The 19313-nt window shown below is 44.8% G+C and overlaps 1 protein-coding gene across 2 annotated transcripts in view; it reads right to left on the bottom strand.

The window, feature by feature from the left end:
• ell2 (elongation factor for RNA polymerase II 2) overlaps positions 1-19313 on the bottom strand; it is a 194829-nt gene that overhangs the window by 36251 nt on the left and 139265 nt on the right. For both annotated transcript variants that reach the window (XM_085988501.1, XM_085988493.1), the window contains exon 7: positions 9037-9130. In XM_085988501.1, the coding sequence (XP_085844627.1) occupies positions 9037-9130 (94 nt within the window). The remainder of the gene's footprint in view (positions 1-9036; positions 9131-19313) is intronic.

The following is a 19313-nucleotide window of genomic DNA, read 5'->3' as shown; positions in this document are numbered from 1 at the left end:
TTAAAGATGCTCCTAAAACCTGCCTTTGACCGAGCTTTGATCAAAACCTCTGCCCCCATTTTTTTTGGCAGCAGCTGATGCGGAGAATTGATATTCCCATTTACATCTCCTCTAGACCCATCTTTTGTTTCTTCACTTGTCCCATTACCATCACTTCACCTTGCACCATCATCCCTTTTGTCATTAATCTCTCCTGCCATCCACCCCATCACAGACCATTCCTTTTGTTCTTTCCTCCCCTGCCCCCTTTCTGTACTTGCTTAAAACCAGTTACATCTCTACCATTTTCCAGTTCTGATGAAAGGTCATCGACCTGAAAGATCAACTTGGTTTCTCTCTCCACAGATACTGTCTGACCTGCTGGGTATTTCCAGCATTTTCTGTTTTTATTTCAGAATTCCAGCATCTGCAATATTTTGCTTTAGTCTTTGACCAAGCTTTTGGTCATCTGCTCCAATATGTGCTTAAGTGGCTTGGTGTCAAATTTTATTTGATAACGCTCCGGTGAAGTGCCTTGGGATGTTTTACTACGTTAAAGGTGCTCTATAAGTGCAAGTTGTTACATAGTCAAGTTAGATCTGCCACTCGCCAAGAGTGCTGCCCTTGAAGTGAAGATGGGGAACGTACTAGGGGAACAGCAGGGGTGGGAGATATTGAGCGAGTTAGCGGGAGTGAAGGCATCTAAAGCAAACATGAGAAGATAGTTCAGTTCAGCAGTGGCAGAGGCACCGAGGGGTGACATGCCAGGGGAGAGGAAGCTGCGAGTTTGAGAGCAAATTAGTAAGGGAGCTGGAGGTAAAGCTTTTTCCAGGGGTGGAGAGCAAGGAGCCTGGAATGCAAGGAAGACAAGGAAGAGGTCACTGTTAGCCTTGGTAATCAAAATCTCAGAAGTGAAAAGACCGAGAGAGATGGCGAGATCAAGGGAGTGACTGTTGATGTGGATAGGTGTTTGTCAAGGCCAAGACTGAACGAGGATAAGATAGCAGAGAAGGCTTCTTCAGCAGCACCTCCCAAGCCCGCAATCTCTTCCACCTAGAAGGACAAGGGCAGCAGGCGCATCCTGACTTAGAAGTATATCGCCATTCCTTCATCGTCGCTGGGTCAAAATCCTGGAACTCTCTCCCTTACAGCACTGTGGGAGTATCTTCACCACACAGACTGCAGCAGTTCAAGGCGGCGGCTCATCAACTTCTCAAGGGCAATTAGGGATGGGCAACAAATGCTGGTCTTGCCAGCAGCACCCACATCCCATAAACGAATTAAAAAACCAAATATCCAGAGCCATAAAACATACTTGACTTGTTTAAAGCACAGTATGCAGCTTATTTAACACCGTGGCCAAGGTAAGAAGCTGGCGTGAACATTGGGGGGTGGGGGGTGGCAGTACACAACTAGAATTTTAAATGATAGACGAAGAGGGCGAGATGATTGAGCAGAAGGTAAGGGATAGCATAGATGAAAAAAGTAGTTTTTGCCTCAGAGGAACAGAAAACCCCTATCTCTATATGGGTTTATCATCTATACTGTCCCCAACACATGGTAATTAAAACTCAGTGTATATTATTTCCAAACACACAGATTCTAAATTTAGGCTTTAAATTCTCATGAATGGTTCTCTTATATAAAAAGTTGGACGTGACATTTTGGCGTGATGTTCATAAATCTCTACGACAATATCAAGGAAATGGGTACAGTAGTAGTGGTTCTGTTGCTTGACTAGTAATCCAGAGAACACAAGTTAAAATTCCACCATAGCAGTTTGAGAATTTGAATTCAATTTTTAAAAAAAATACTGGAAATAAAAACCTTAAAGGCTAAGCACACCAATCAGTTGTATCAAACCACCACAACAGACTGCAGCAGTTCAAGACAACCTGCCACCACCTTCTCAGGGCAACAAGGGATGACAATAAATGCCAGCCGCACCAGTGACACCCACATTCAGAGGATGAGAAAAAGAAACAAAAAGCTGTGATTTTAAGAGGAAATTAGTGAGGGAGCTGCAAGAATGTTTTTTCCAAGCAGTGGATTGTAAGGGTGTTGGGTGGTAAGAAAGACAAGTAAAGTCAGAGCTAGCCTGGTCATTGATCAAAAACTCAAGTGAAGAGACTATAAAGGAACAGGGTGGGTAAATGTAATTTAGAACGTGCGTGGCGGGTAAACGCGGATACAGAATGTTGGGCCGAATAGCCTGTTTCCATGTTGGAACCTCTTGGTATTTCTATGTATGAAACAAAACTGAGGAAGAGGAGCAGTAGAGAATACTCCAGTAGATATCAGTTCAGAGGTAAGGAAGAGTTGTAACAATAAATTTGACTACCCCAGTTACAAATAATCTACTTTTCTTTATTGAATACCTGGGGACAGTGTTGAGGCAGCTTGTCAAACTGTTGCCAGAGAATTACCGATTCTAAATGCGTCCACATTTTTCCAAAAGTAAAGCGTTGATATACGAGGATTGCTTTACATTACTACCTTGCTCTACAAGCTACACAAAAGTTAAACAACATCATGGCTATAGATCCTGAGAAAACCTTTAATCTTGAACAGTGGGTCATATCTGCTACTTAGAAACAAGTTAGCCCAAGTGTTGATTCTAAGGGAAAAAAAATTAGACTTGATAATTTTACCCTGTCCACACAAAAAAATGTGCTGTAGACTTAGGTGAAGCTTGTGACACTTTCAGATGGACACACCAAGTGTACGTATGTGGGTTTCGGCCAGGGGAGAGAAAATGGGCAGCTGGATAAACTTCTGAAATTATGGATCTTCAAACCACTGTTAGTGCCAGTTGAGGCAAGCAGCATCCTGCCAAGACATACATTTTTCTGCTCTTCCTGAAATTTCACAAGTCCCATTTGCACCACTAACACATTTGCCCACATTGGGGAGAGTTAGAGGAAGAACAGTGCATCATCACACTGCCAGTCAAAAATAGTGAACTTGCCATATGGAGTATGGTAAATGCAAAATGTTACTACTGTGTGCAGGTTCGTGCCTCAATGGACTGTACTATTTGAATGCTATGCTTTAGATGCTATAACAGCCGTACGCTTAACAGATTTGGGCAATCATCATCTGCTCAATAACTAGCTACGGGTGGATGGTGCAAGAATTCCCTTTTCACCTGGAAGGATTCTTTGTACGATGTGCCCAAGTGGGTATTGGATCAGGAATCAAAATACACAAGACCCTTTTGATTGCTTTCATGAGGATTCAAGCTTGCTTTATCATGTTCTACATATGGAGCAAAAATGTAAGAACAAAAGTATAAAGCAGACACCCTCCCACAGCCACCAAAAGGATAAGCCCTTCAGGGCTAGACCCTGTTGCGAATTTAAAAATTAGATATAACATTTTGACTTGCTTGCCATAACGAACAGTTGAGCGTATCCATTCCCTTCTCCCTCAACTACAAACTCGAAGAGTAACTGAGATTAGGAAGTCCATGAATGTTCAAATCAGTTAACCTGCTCAAGAGCTTGGACAATGAGTGTTAATAGTTTATTTGGCCCCAGGGAATAGTGCCAAAGTCCACATGTATGCACTTCCAGTAGGCATCATTGAACAGCAATCAGAAGCTGGAATCCAGGCTAATTTTCCCTTCCCCAGCCCATGGGCACCAGGGCCAATTGTAGCTGCAAGCATGGGACAGCTGCATACTGAATAATCAGCAGTATTTTGCTTTTGTACTGAATAATCTTGCTGAGCTATCCAAGAAAAAGTTTGCAGTTCTGTTTTAAATAAAAGTCAAAGTCCAACATTGTGCTACTAGCGAAATTCTCAAGAAAATAGTAAAAAAAAATACTAATGTTGACAACTCGAAAGGAGGGTTACTTGGGAATACGATTAAGGGAGTTGGAAAAAGGCTATGGTTATAAACATAAGTTTACAAAAGCAAAATACTGCAGATGCTAGAAATCTGCAATAAAAGATGCAGGAAGTACTCAGCAGGTCAGGCAGCATCTGTGGAGAGAAACAAAGTTAACGTTTCAGGTTGATGACCTTTCATCAGAACTGGAAAAAGTTAGAGATGTAACAGGTTTTAAGCAAGTAGAGGGGCAGGAAAGTTTGGGCGGGGGGGGGGGGTGTTGGGGAAGGGGAGGAAAGAACAAAATGGAAGGTCTGTAATGGGGTGGAAGGCATGAGTGATGAAGGCATATGGCAAAAGGGGGTGATTAAAGGGACAAGAAACAAAAAAAGAGCTGAAAATGACAAAAGCAGAATTACCAATCATTACCAGCAACTGCTGGCTGGAAAAAAGGGAGCAGTGGTTATGAACTGAAATTGTTGAACTCAATGTTGAGTCTGGAAGGCTGTGAACTGCCTCATCGAAAGATGAGGTGCTGTTCCTCGAGTTTCACGTAGGAGGCCAAGGACAGAGGAATTGGGACGGAGAATTAAAATAAGTGACTAAGCTCAGGGTCACGCTTGCGGACTGAACAGAGGTGTTTCGCAAACTGATCACCCAATCTGCAGTTGGTCTCGCCAATACAGAGACCACCGCACCATGAGCGGCAAATACAGCATACAAAATTGAAAATAGTACGAGTAAATTGCCGTTTCATCTGGAAGGAGTGTTTGGGGCTCTGGATGGTGGGAAGGGAGGAAGTAAAAGGGCAGCATTTGCTTCTCCTGCGCTTGTACGGGAAGGTGCTGTGGGACGGTGAGGGGTGTTGCGGACGATTGAACAGTGGACCAGTGTGTCATGGACGGAACAGTCCCTTCGGAATGGTAAAGGAGGGGAAGATATATTTGGTGGTGGCAACACACTGGAGATGGCGAAAATAGTAGAGGATGATCCGTTGTATGTGGAGGCTAGCGAGGAGAAAGGCGACAATGGACGTCCAATCCTTCTACACCTCCATCCCCCACCAGGACCGCCTAAGTGCCCTCCACTTCTTCCTTGAATGGAGCCCCAACCAGTTACCATCCACCACCACCCTCCTTTGACTGGCTGAACTTGTTCTTCAATTGAACAACTGCTCCTTTGACTCAACTCACTTCCTCCAAATAAAAAAAAGTGTTGCTATGGGAACCCATATGGGTCCTAGTTAAGTCTGCCTTTTCGTGGGATACATTGAATGTTCTTTGTTTCAGTCCTACTCATGTCCCCTGCCTCCCCTCTTTTTCCAGTATATTGATGACTTCTAGTGCCGCTTCCTGTTCTCGCCCCAAACTGGAAAATCTCAAACTTTGCTTCCAATTTCACCCCTCCCTTGCCTTTACATGGTCCATCTCCAACTCTTCCCTTCCTCGACTTCTCTTATCTCCATTTCTGGGGATAGGCTGTCGACTATGAGCCCACTGACTCCCACAGCTACCTTGATATACACTTCCTTCTATCCTGCTTCCTGCAAGGACTCTATTCCATTCTCCCAGTTGCTCAGTTTTTGTCGTATCTGTTCTGATGCCACCTTCCACTAGTGCTTCTGATGCATCTTCCTTTTTCCTGCACTGAGGATTTCCCTCCACTGTGGTTGACAGGGCCTTCAACTGTGTCCACCCCATTTCATGCACTTCTGCTCTCACCCCTCCCCTCCCTCCCAGAACCACAATAGGGTTCCCCTTGTCCTCACCTTCCACCTCACCAGCCTCCACATTCAATGGGTCATCCTCCTCCATTTCCACCACCTCTGAACACATCTTCTCTTCCCCCTTCAGCATTCCGAAGGGACCGTTCCCTCCGTGACAACCTGGTCCACTCTTCATCACCCCCAACACAGCCTCCCCTTCCCACAGCACCTTCCGGTGAAGATGCAACACCTGTCCTTTTACTTCCTCCCTTCCCACCACCAGGGCCCCCAAACACTCAAAGGTGAAACAGCGATTTACTTGTACTTCTTTCAATTTATTATCCTGTAATCGCTCATTACAATGCAGTCTCCTCTATACTGGGCAGATGAACCACAGATTGGGCGATTGCTTTGTATGGCCCTGAGCTTACGGTCGCTTGTCACTTTAATTCTCCACCCCACTCCGACCTCTGTCCTGGGCCTCCTACACTGTTCCAATGAAGCTCAACGGAACTCGATTAGACACTCTACAGCCTTCCAGACTCAACACGGAGTTCAACAATTTCAGATCATAACCACTGCTCCCATTTCTCCCCCCCACCCCCCCCAGACAGCAGCTGCTGGTAATGACTCTGCTTTTGTCATTTGCAGCTCCTCTAGAACCATCTTTTCTTATCCCATTATCACTTCCTTGTGCCTTACACCAGCATCCATTTTGCCATTTAATCGCTCCTGCCTTATACCCTATGACAGACCTTCCCTTTTGTTCTTTCCTCCCCTGCCTCTGTACTTGCTTAAAACCTGTTACACCTGAAACATTAACTGTTTCTCTTTCCACAGATAGTGCATGACCTGAGTATTTCCAGCATTTTCTGTTTTTGTATAAGTTTACAAAATGGAAGGCAGCCATTCATCCCACACCGAGTCAGTTCTTTACTAGAACAATCTTCTCTCCCAGCCCGGCATCTTCCTCTGCTTCAAAATTTAAAAAAAATCTTATCTCTTAAAAGATGTATTGATCTCTGCCTAATCATCTTAATGTGGCAAATCATTTTACACTCCAAGAACTGTGTAAACAAAATTTCTCCTAACCCCTCTCCTCACTGACAATTTTAAATTGATGACCCTTGATAGTTGACTATCCAACAATTTAGTTTTTTCATAGTCATCCAATGAATTTCCATCACAATTTTTAAAACATCAAATCTCCTTCTCTGCTCCAGTAAAAATAGGCCCAGTATTTCAAAGTCTCTCACATAAGATGGAATAGTAGCCATGGTGTGGAGATGCCGGAGTTGGACTGGGGTGGACAAATGTAAGAAGTCACACAACACCAGGTTATAGTCCAACAGCTTTATTTGAAATCACAAGCTTTTGGAGCGCTGCTCCTTAGTCAGGTGACGAAGGAGCAGCGCTCCGAAAGCTTGTGATTTCAAATAAAGCTGTTGGACTATAACCTGGTGTTGTGTGACTTCTTACATAAGATGGAATAGTGTAATGGAGTCGTAAATAAGACACCTAAAGAAGCTCCTCTCGTGATGTCAATATAAATGTTGCCTGGAATTTGCAGTCAGCGGCCCCAAAGTAAGCTTTGCACAAAGATCTCGTGGTTTCTGCAATCATCACAGCCCCAGGACATCGCTGCAGGAGTTCCTCAGGGCAGTGTCCTAGGCCCAACCACCTTCAGCTGCTTCATCAATGACCTTCCCTCCAACATGTCAGAAATGGGGATGTTCGCTAATGACTGCAGTGCAGCACAACTCCTCAGATAATGAAGCAGTCTATGCCCGCATGCAACAAGACCTAGACGACATTCAGGCTTGGGCTAAGCGGCAGGTAACATTTGCGCCACAGAAGTGCCAGGCAATGACCATCTTCAATAAGCAAGAGTCTAACCACCGCCCCTTGACATTCAACGGCATTACCATCGCAAATCCCTCGCCACTAACATCTTGGGGGTTCACCATTAACTAGAAACTTAACTGGACCAGCCACATAAATGCTGCGGCAACGAGAGCAGGTCAGAGGCTAGGTATTCTGTGGCGACTGTCTCACCTCCTGACTCTCCAAAGCCTTTCCACAATCTACAAGGCACAAGTCAGGAGTGTGAGGGAATACTCTCCACTTGCCTGGATGAGTGCGGCTCCAACACCACTCAAGAAACTCGACACCATCCAGGACAAAGCAGCCCACTTGATTGGCACCCCATTCACCACCTTAAACATTCACTCCCTCCACCACCAGCATACCGTGGCTGCAGTGTGTACCAGCTACAAGATGCACTGCAGCCACTTGCCAAGGCTTCTTCATCAGCACCTCCCAAACTTGCAACCTCTTCCACCTAGAAGTACAAGGCAGCAGGCAGATGGGAACACCACCATCTCCAAGTCACACACCATCCTGACTTGGAAGTATATCGCCGATCCTTCATCGTCGCTGGGTCAAAATCCTGGAACTCCCTCCCTAACAGCACTGTAGGAGTACCTTCACCACACGGACTGCAGTGCTTTAAGGCAGTGGCTCACCACCACCTTAAAGGGTATTTAGGGATGGGCAATAAATGCTGGCCTTGCCAGCGACGCCCACATCATATAAAACAAAATTTATGACAGCGAACAAGGAAGTGAGTATGCCCTTAAAATTCTATTTTTTAAGTTTAGAGAAAGCCAAAACAAAGATAGGGGCTCTCAATGGGGAAAAAGGCAAACCTGAAATAAAGATGAACAAACTAGGTTTCTTAAAAATTTAAATTTTTATGAAAATGGTTAAATTTGACACTGCACAAAGTTAAAATTAGTTTTTCAGGGCCATAAACATTGTTTAGCAGTCAATACACTGTTCAAACCCCAGTTATACCTAATCCCTTTGTGTCTAACTTTAAGTGGGGAATTTAACAGCGTAATTACTGTGGAAGAGCCAAAGTTTGTGTCAATGTCCCCGATTGCCGGCTTGGTGGAGGGGGGCGGGGCACAGCGCACTGTGCCATCATCTGGACCACAAATTCCAGACTGTTGTGAAGAAAGCTTCAGGTGTTCCATTTTTCCATAAAATAATTTTCCTATTCATCTATCAAGAGCTATTTGCTGCTCAACAGTGTAGAAGTCAAACATTGAATACAAATTGGCAGAAGCACAAAGATGAAACCTGTTATTTTTCAGTGTTATTCTTACAGCATCTCAGCAAGGGCACAAAATTAATCTCTTTGTAAAACAGTAAGCGAATTGCAATGAGGTTTGCTGCCTTTGGTACACTAACAGAAGGCATTTAAGGCCTGCTCTTTAAAAAACTCAAAGTCAGCTACAAATTTATCTTTCAGCTGCTACTGGTATAATCTATTTAAAAGATCTAATCTGTGGAAGACATTTAAAACATTAACCGATGATGCTGCATGTGATTCCTTTATTTCAGAAAGAACCACAAGCAATATAGTTTACTAATTTCTAATGCAGCACAAACCTGGACAGTTAGGGACAATCAATCTGTAACAATCATTTTACACTTGGCAACTGATTTTATTTACCTCTGGTGAAGATGCAGACTCTGGATCTTTCGGAGAGCTCGATGGAACTGGGTCCGCTTGATGGCTATTGGAATTCTGCAGCTGAGATAATTTTCTGTTTCAAAGATTGAGAAAAAAAGTGTCAGATCCATCTTCTCATCTTGGACCCATGCAGTTACATCTACTGTTTTCATTACATCCACGTACAGCCAAGCGCTCTATGTCTGCCCGAAACAAAACTACTGCAAGATGCATTGGGTGCAACCTCTACGGAAGATTGAAGTCCATGAAACTAGCAAGTGAAAAATCAGACACCAGTGGAGATTCACAAAATTAAACAAATGTTCCAGAAGAAGGTCTCAAATGGCCATCTCAGTTACAATACCAGCTTTGTTTTAATGCGAAACAGTTTCAAATCTACAAAACCACGAGAACAACGGGGGTAAAGTCAGCAATTTAACCATCGGCTGCACTAAAGTCGTGATGCTAAATCACCTCCCACTCGTACTGTTTGGGATGTACCCTTTACAGTATAACTGCAGTCAAGTGCCAAGCAAACTTTAACAAGCTGTTCAGCAGATTAGTTGATTTAAAAAAAACTATGGGCAGATTTTAACCCTACCAGCCATGGTTCCCTGCCAGTTCAAACTTGCAGCAAACAGATCCAGGGCTACAAGAGGTCCAGAAAGGCAAATTATTTATATATTTTTTCCCTTTGGGCCAGGGGAGGCAGGTATGTCCCTTTCCTTGTCCACCTGCCCCAGGCTTCCCTCTCCTACCCTGATTGCGAAGCCCTCAAAACCTCTTCTAACCACTTAACTGACTGCAGGGGCCAATCCTCTGCAGGAAACCTGCCAGCGCTTTCTGCCAGGTCTGAGGGTGGGGCAAGAGAGGCTGATCGGGGCCATGTATATGTAACCTGGGAGATTTTAACTCCTGGGCCTCACTCTGCAAAGGACTAGATGGTTTCCTGTCCACCTCGGCACGTGCCCACATGGCTCCTGCCTGGAGTCAAGATCAGGGCTTTAAATTTATTGTGCTAGGAGAGCGCCAAGGCTCCCATTCACCAACATTAAAATTTACCGACCATTCAGAAGCCAGTGAACACATCGTTGCTGCACACAGTGCAATGTGTAACTGGAGTTGCAATGCATCTGTTAGCCACGTATTACACTATACAGTAACAGTCAGAGCAAAACTTGTATAATAACTGGAACCTTATTTGTTAATACTGACCAACAGTAGCTACCACAGAGATGGAGACGGAGAAGTCGAGGAAGGGAAGAGAAGAGTCAGAGATGGACCATGTGAAGGTGAGGGAAGGGTGGAAATTGGAAGCAAAGTGAATTAAATTTTCTAGTTCAGGACGAGAGCGGGAAACGGCACCGATAGAGTCATCAATGTACCAGAGAAAGAGGTGAGGGAGGGGACCAGAGTAGGACTGGAACAAAATGTTCCACATACCCCACAAAAAGGCAGACATAGCTAGGACCCATACGGCTTCCCATAGCAACACTTAATTTGGAGGAAGTGAGAGCAGTTAAAGGAGAAGTTGTTCAATGCGAGAACAAGTTCAGCCAGGCAGAAGAGGGTGGTGGTGGATGGGGACTGGTTGAGCCTCTGTTCAAGGAAGAGGCAGAGCACCCTCAGGCTGTCCTGGTGGGGGATAGAGGGGACAGGGATTGGACGTCCAGTGAAAAGGAGATGGTTACATCTCTAACTTTTTCCAGTTCTGACGAAAGGTCATTGACCTGAAACATTAACTGTTTCTCGCCACCAGATGCTGCCTGACTTGCTGAGTATTCCGAGCATTTTCTGTTTCTATTTCAGATTTCCAGCATCCGCGGCATTTTGCTTTTGTATTAAAGTTTACTTTGGGGTTGCCATTGTCGGCGCAGAAGGAGCTGGCAGCACTCGCACTGAAGGTGTCACCGACATCCCATGCACCACCTTAAAGGAGGGAATAATATTTTTTAAAAAACCTGGTGGGAGCAAAATATAGGCCCCCTAACAGTAGCTATATCATTGGACAGAATATTAATCAAGAAATAGTAGGAGCTTGTAACAAAGGTAATGCAATAATTGTGGGGGACTTTAATCTTCATAGACTGGACAAATCAAATTGGCAAAGGTAGTCTGGAGGACGAGTTCATGGAATGCATTCGGGACAGTTTCCTAGAATATGTCATGGAACCAACCAGGGAACAGGCTATTTTAGATCTTGTATTGTGTAATGTGACAGGGTTAATTAGCAATCTCATAGTAAAGGATTCTCTGGGGCAGAGTGATCATAATATGATAGAATTTCACATTAAGTTTGAGTGTGACTTGCCCAAGAGTCTTAAACTTAAATAAAGTCAATTACATAGCTATGAGGGGCGAATTGGCCAAGGCAGATTGGGAAAATAGATTAAAGGTATGGTGGTAGATAAGCAGTGGCTAGCATTTAAAGAAATATTTCATAATTCTCAACAAAAGTACATTCCATTGAGAAACAAAAACTCCACGGGAAAAGTGATCCATCCGTGGCTAACTAAAGAAGTTAAGGATAGCATTAGATTGAAAGAAGCAGCTTATAATGTTGCGAAGAATAATAGTAAGCCTGAGGATTGGGAGAGTTTCAGAAACCAACAAAAGGATGACCAAAAAATTGATAAGGGAAAAAATAGAATGAGAGAAAACTAACAAGAAATGTAAAGACAGATTGTAAGAGCTTCGACAAAGTATGTAAAGATTGAGACAGGAGAAATTATTATGGAGAATAAGGAAATGGCAGAAACATTAAACAAATATTTTGTTTCTGTCTTCACAGTAGAAGACACAAAAAGCATACCAAAAATGGTAGGGAACCAAAGGTCTAATGGGGTGAGGAACTTAATGCAATTAATATAAGTAGAGAAAAAGTACTAGAGAAACTAATGGGACTAAAAGCCGATAAATCCCCTGGACCTGACTGCCTACATTCTAGGGCTCTAAAAGAGGTGGCTGCATTGGTTGTGATCTTCCAAAATTCCCTAGATTCTAGAACGGTCCCAGCAGATTGGAAGGTCGCAAATATAACCCCGCTATTCAAGAAAGGAGGCCGAGAGAAAACAGGGAACTACAGGCCAGTTAGCCTGACATTAGTCATCAGGAAAATGCTGGAATCCATTAAGGAAGTGGTATCAGGGCACTTAGAAAATCATAACATAATTAGGCAGAGTCAACGTGGTTTTATGAAAGGTAAATCGTGTTTGACAAATTTGACAGTTTTTGAGGCTGTAACTAGCAGGGTAGATAAAGGGGAACCAGTGGATGTAGTATATTTAGATTTCCAAAAGGCATTCGATAAGGTGCCAGATAAAAGTTTATTACACAAGATAAGGGCTCATGGGGTTGGGGGTAAAATAGTAGCATGGATAGAGGATTGGCTAACAGACAGAAAACAGATTAGGGATAAGCGGATCTTTTTCAGGTTGGCAGGCTGTAACTAGTGGGGTGCCGCAAGGATCAGTGCTGGGGCCTCAGCTATTTACAATCTATATTAATGACCTAGATGACGGGACCGAGTGTAATGTATCCAAGTTTGCTGATGATACAAAGCTGGGCGGGACAGTAAGCTGTGAGGAGAACACAGAGTCTGCAAAGGGATATAGATAGACTAAGTGAGTGGGCAGTAAGGTGATAGATGGAGTATAATGTAGGGAAATGTGAGGTTATTCACTTTGGAAAGAAGAATAGAAAAACAGAATATTCTTTAAATGGTGAGAAACTTTTAAATGTTGGTGTTCAGAGATTTAGGTGCCCTCGTGCAAGAAACAGCAAGCAATAAGGAAGACAAATGGCATGCTGGTCTTTATTGCAAGTGGGGTTGGAGTATAGAGTAAGGAAGTCTTGCTACAATTGTACAGGGCCTTGGTGAGACCACACCTGGAATACTGTGTACAGTTTTGGTCGTCTTATCTAAGGAAGGATATACTAGCCTTGGAGGCAGTGCAACAAAGGTTCACTAGATTGATTCCTGGGATGAGAGGGCTGTCCTATGATGAGAGATTGTATAGAATGGGCCAATACTCTGGAGTTTAGAAGAATGAGAGGTGAGTATTATGTCCGTGTATAATTGAGACACGGACTGCAGGAGTTGATTATAAACAAGTCTTTACTGAATGGAGACAACCTGGAAACTGAAACTACAGAAGCCTGCTAGGGCCTTTTATACAGGGGTGGTCACTGCCGGTACTGCAGTCTGAGACCAGTTATTCCCTTAAAGGGACATACACAACAATTCCTCCCCTTTTAGATAAACAGTACATAACACTCATTTAACAACTAAATAACAACTAATTACAATTACAATTACGGTTGCTAGATACATTGGTTGAAGTTAAGCAATTATAAGTTCAGTCTTTGAGGAGGCTTCCTGATTCCGTCTGGATAACGCCTCTTTGGGATATCAGGTTCTTCTGGCAAGGTTGAGTCGGGATCAATGTCGTTGTTTGGTTCGTCTGCTTCCGATATCACCGATTCTGCGGTAGATGCAATTGGTACTTCGGTTTCATCAGCAGGTGTATCAGATCGTGGTGTGGAGTTGACGTTTTCCAGTGACTCTAGAATCTGGTCAGCATGGCGGCTTACAATGCTCTCTCCAACGTCCACGGTATACATTAGAGGTCCTTGCCGTGTACAGATCGTTCCTGGCTGCCATTTCTCTGTGCGGTAGTCCCGGGCCAAAACTGGTTGACCTATCTTAAAACTCCTGGTGAGCCTTTCATTCATATTCTGAAACTGCCTGTTCTCCACATCTCTTCTGACGTTTGGCTTAACCAAATCCAAGCGGCATTGTAGTCTTCAATTGAAGAACATCATGGTTGGAGTTTGGTTGGTAACCGCATGTGTCGCATTACGGTAGGCAAACAAGAAGTTATCCACCTTGTGTTGTAGGGGTATATCTTCATTACACATTGCCTTGATAGCCTTCTTGAATGTTTGAACGAACCTCTCGGCCAATCCATTAGTGGCTGGATGATATGGGGCGGATGTGTAATGCTTAACACCATTGTTCTTTAAGAACCTCCGGAACTCTTCAGACACAAACTGTGGTCCATTGTCAGAGCAAATCTGTTCAGGCAGCCCATTCCTGGCGAATATGGTTCGTAAGACTGTGATCGTTTTTTCTGTGGTGGTTGAGGACATTTTTATTACCTCTGGCCACTTTGAATGTGCATCCACCGCAATTAAAAACATCGAGTCCATAAAGGGACCAGCAAAATCAATGTGCACCCTTTGCCAAGGAGATGAGGGCCACTCCCATGGATGTAGAGGGGCTTGTGGTGGGGCGTTTTGGACCTTCTGGCATCCAGTACAGCTCTTGGTCATCTCTTCGATTTCTCTATCGATTCCCGGCCACCACACAAACGCTCTGGCTAAGTTCTTCATTTTTACCCCGCCCAGATGACCCTCATGAAGCTCATTGAGCACTCTATCCTTCAATTTTGGTGGAATTACTACTCTGGATCCACACATCAAGGTTCCTCTGCACACTGACAGCTGTTCTCTTCTCGGCGAGAATGCTGGCAGCAGTGGTTCGCCATGTGCTGGCCATCCCTTCACCGTTAAATCATAGACCCTGGAGAGTGTTGGGTCATTTCGTGTTTCCTTTTCTATGTTTGCATTCGTCACAGGGAGACATTCGACTATAGTCGAGTGGAATAACTCCACTGGATCCACTGCCAGTTCCTCTTCCACCGTCGGCAACGGTAGGCGCGACAATCCATCAGCATTCCCATGCTGTTTAGTTCCTCTGTACTCGATGTCATATTGGTGTGCCCCTAGGAACAGGGACCACCTCTGCAGCCGTTGTGCCGTCATTATCGGTACGCCCTTCTGAGGGTTGAAAATGGAGACGAGAGGTTGATGATCAGTTAGTAGAGTAAATTTCTGACCGTGCAGGTAGTGATTGAACTTCTTCACCCCCCACACCAGGCTGAGGGCCTCTCTGTCAATCTGGGCGTAGTTACGCTCGGCTGAAATTAACGAGCGTGACGCAAAAGCTATCGGCCTCTCGAACCATCAAGGAATTTATGTGACAGTACCGCCCCAATGCCGTAGGGAGACGCATCACACGCCAGTCTTATCGGTAGTGATGGGTTGTAGTGAGCCAATACTTCTCGTGAAGTGATCAGGTCCTTACTCTTCTGAAAGGCCCGCTTATATTCATCGCTCCATTTCCATGCTACTCCCGTTTGTAGTAGGGCGTTCAGTGGATGCAGAATTGTGGACAAATTCGGCAAAAACTTATGGTAGTAATTCACCAATCCGAGGAATGACCTCAGTTGCGACACATTTTCAGGCGCTGGAGCCTTAACTACCGCTTCAATTGTGTCAGGGGACTTATGCAACCCCTCTTCATCAATCACGTGGCCACAATACGATATCTGTTTCTTAAAAAACTTGCACTTGGGGCGATTGGCTCGTAGCCCATGTTCACGTAGTCTAGTGAGCACCTGCTCTAGGTTGGCAAGGTGTTCACTGTCATCTACACCTGTCACTAGGATGTCGTCCAAGTAACACTGAGTCCCCGGAATCCCTCGCAGGACTTGTTCCATCGCTCTTTGCCATATCGCCGGAGCTGATGCTACTCCGAATACCAGTCAATTATACTGGTAAAGACCTTTGTGAGTGTTTATCGTGAGATACTTGCTAGAGGATTCTTCAACCTCCATCTGCAAATATGCTTGTGCTAGGTCAATTTTTGTAAAACGCTTCCCTCCAGATAGTGAGGCGAAGATATCTTCTATCCTTGGAAGAGGATATTGTACTGTGTGAAGGACTGGGTTCACCGTCACCTGGAAGTCCCCACAGATGCGAACCTTCCTTGGCTCCTCAGACTTATTGTTTAACGTTTTCTTCATGACAGGAACGATGGGTGTTGCCCACTCGCTCCAGTCTACCTTAGATAACACGCCTGCATTCTCCAGATTCTCCAGCTCTGCCTTGACGGCTGGGCGAATTGCATATGGTACCGGTCTTGCTTTGAAAAACTTGGGAATTGCATTCTCCTCTATTTTTATCGAGGCATTCTCCTCTATTTTTATCGAGGCGGTTACGCCTTTAAGAGTGCCCAGTTCTTGTTGAAATACCTCTTTGGCGTCAGCTAAGATTGTTGACAATCGTCCAGGATTGACGTCGTCATCCTTTTTACCAGCCACAGTCAGTGCCTGAATGGAGTGCCAGTCTAAACTTCTCTTTCTGATCCATTCACGTCCCAATAACGGTGGTCCACCATCTTGCAGAATGTAGAGATACAATTTCCGTATTTTCTTGCCGTTGTATTTGACAGGCACCCTTATTTTCCCTCTGGGGTATACTTTTTGCCCCGTATATGTCCTCAAGACAATGGATGTCTCTCTCAAGGGTATGTGTGAGAATAGCCGCTCGTAGTCTCGTCGATTCATGACGGTTAGAGCTGATCCTGTATCCAATTCCATTTTGACTTGGGACCCTGCTATCGCGAGGGTGACCCAAATGGTTCGGAGATCCTCTTTTGTGATTACGTTGTGAAGTTTGAGACAGCTTAGTCTCTTGTTCCCAGATTCACTATCGCTCATCTGGTCTTTGGAACTACTGTCAGTCATCTTTTGTACTTTCCTGTACGGTTCCTTAGTAGCCTTTTTGTTGTCGTCGGTCTTCTTCCCAGACCTGCAAACTCGTGCAATGTGTCCCATCTTTCCGCATTGCCTGCATATTTTGTCCTTGGACCAGCAGTCCTTCTGGTCATGGTTTGTTCTGCCGCAGCGATAACATTTTGCAAATCCCCGTGTCATTTCGTGGGTGCCGTATTCCTGTGGCTTTTGTTGCATTTCCGCAGCTCCCCTTGCTGCTGCTTCGTACGATACTGCCACGCTGAAAGCCTTATCTAGCGTCAGCTCTTTCTCGGAGAGTAACCTCTTCTGGGTTCCTTCACTCAGGAGTCCACAGACAAATTTGTCCCGTAAGGTATCTGCCAGTCCTACGCCGAACTGGCAGTGCTTTGATAGCTTGCGTAGTTCCGTAAGGTAATCAGCATTGCTCTCATTTTTATGCTGATTTCTCCTGTGGAATTTAAATCTTTCTGCTATCAGCAGCAGTGTAGGATTGAGGTGTTCCTGTAGGATAGCAACAATTTCGTTAAAACTCTTCGCCTTCGGTTTGGCTGGAGTAATCAGGTCCCGCAATAGGCCGTATGTTCTTGCGCCCATTAAATTTAGCAATACCGATGCCTTTTTCTCATTGGCTATTTAGTTTGCCTCGCAATATACCTCGACTCTTTCCACATACGTGGTCCAGTCTTCTATTGCATTATCGAAGGCAGTGATATCGCCAGTCTTTGGCATCTTGAAAATCTAAGATGGTGCCTCCCGCGCTTTGCCTTCGTCCCCGATGGATCAAAATGGCACCTCCCGCACTTTTCCTTCTTCCCCGCCGAGTTAAGATGGTGCCTCCCGCGCTATCCCGCCGCTGCCAACGCTGTTGCTGGCGATTATATTTATTTTACTATCCTGTAATGGCGACGCCCTATGGTCTTCGCGCCTCCCCAATCGCTGCTGCCAACGCCGCTCTCCGCGGTATTTTTATTTTTCTATCACGCTTCAATATTTGCTCCGTTAATTGAAGAACCGTTCCCGTCGTGGAGCGGACCCTCTGGGACACTTCCCTCCCTCTTCTTAGGTCCGAACGCTGCCCGGCTTCGAAGCACCGGCCGCGCCCTGTGTGCTCCACCCTCCCTCTCTCTCTTTGCTTCCCGACTCGCTGCCCGGCCCCGTTGCAGAGCCACCCGATCGAGCTCTAGCCCGCCGCAGCCCAGGAAGGATCAGTGCACTACCTGCCACCAGCCCGATTAGCTGGGAAACCAGAGACTGGAGAACCAAGCCTGGCTCTCGACAGTCTCTCCTGCACTTTTCAATTCGATGATTTGGAGGGCGGTTGCCCACGGTCGACGCCCGTTCGAGTTTCTTTGGATTATTATTTTTTTTCTTCTGGCTTCGACCTTCAATAACGTCGTCTGAGGTGTTGCCAGTTGCAGGTAAGTTCGTTTCTTACTCGTCGCCAGTATTATGTCCGTGTATAATTGAGACACGGACTGCAGGAGTTGATTATAACAAGTCTTTACTGAATGGAGACAACCTGGAAACTCAAACTACAGAAGCCTGCTAGGGCCTTTTATACAGGGGTGGTCACTGCCAGTACTGCAGTCTGAGACCAGTTATTCCCTTAAAGGTACATACACAACAGTGATCTCATTGAAACATACAAGATTCTGAATGGGATTGACAGGGTAGATGCTGAGAGGTTGTTTCCCCTGGCTGGAATGCCTAGAAGTAGGTGGCATAGTCCCAGATTAAGGAGTAGGCCATTTAAGACTGAGATGAGGAGGAATTCATTCACAGAGGGTTGTGAATCTTTGGAATTCTCTGTCCCAGACAGCTGTGAATGCTCAGAGTATATTCAAGACCAAGATAGATAGATAGATTTTTGGAATCAAGGGATATGGAGATCAGGCAGGAAAGTAGAGTAGAGGTGGATGATCAGCCATGATATTATTGAATGGCAGAGCAAGCTCGAGGGGTCCTACAGCCTACTCCTATTTCTTATGTTCTTAAACATTCACTCCCTCCACACTAGTGCACCGTGGTTGCAGTGAGTACCATCTACAAGATGCACAGCAACAATTTGCCAAGGCTTCTTCGACAGCAGCTCCCAAACCCATGACCTCTACCACCTAGAAGGTCTAGGGCAGCAGGTGCATGGAAACACCATCACCTCCAAGTTCCCCTCCAAGCCGCACACCATCCTGACTTGGAAATGTATCTCTGTTCCTTAGTCGTCACTGGGTCAAAATCCCAGAACTCCCTCTCTAATAGCACTATGGCAGTACCTTCAGCACACAGACTGCAGCGGTTCAAGAAGGCTGCTCACCACCACCTTCTCAAGGGCAATTAGGGATGGACAATAAATGCCGTCATTGCCAGCAACACCCACATCCCAGGAACTAAAAAAAAAGGCACTTTTATTTGGTAATAGCTTATGTTAACAGTCAGATTAACATTAGCTCTTTATTGAGGATTCTATCATCATAAATTAGGCTTCATTCATTTCGTTTCTTAATAATTATCTCAATGCACAAGATATATTGAATATTTCAAAAGAATTAAAAGGGTTAATTAATAACCCTGTAGTAAAGGGGCCCTTAGGGAATATTGACCATAATGATAGAATTTTATATTAAGCTTGAAAGTGATTTAGTTAAATCTGAAACTAGAGTTTTAAATCTAAAAGTAAAC

This window comes from Somniosus microcephalus, chromosome 1 (genome assembly GCF_052327205.1).
Source record: "Somniosus microcephalus isolate GS21.2 chromosome 1, FLI_Smic_1.0, whole genome shotgun sequence".
NCBI classification, from domain to species: domain Eukaryota; kingdom Metazoa; phylum Chordata; class Chondrichthyes; order Squaliformes; family Somniosidae; genus Somniosus; species Somniosus microcephalus.
This window is presented reverse-complemented; position numbering and strand designations above follow the sequence as displayed.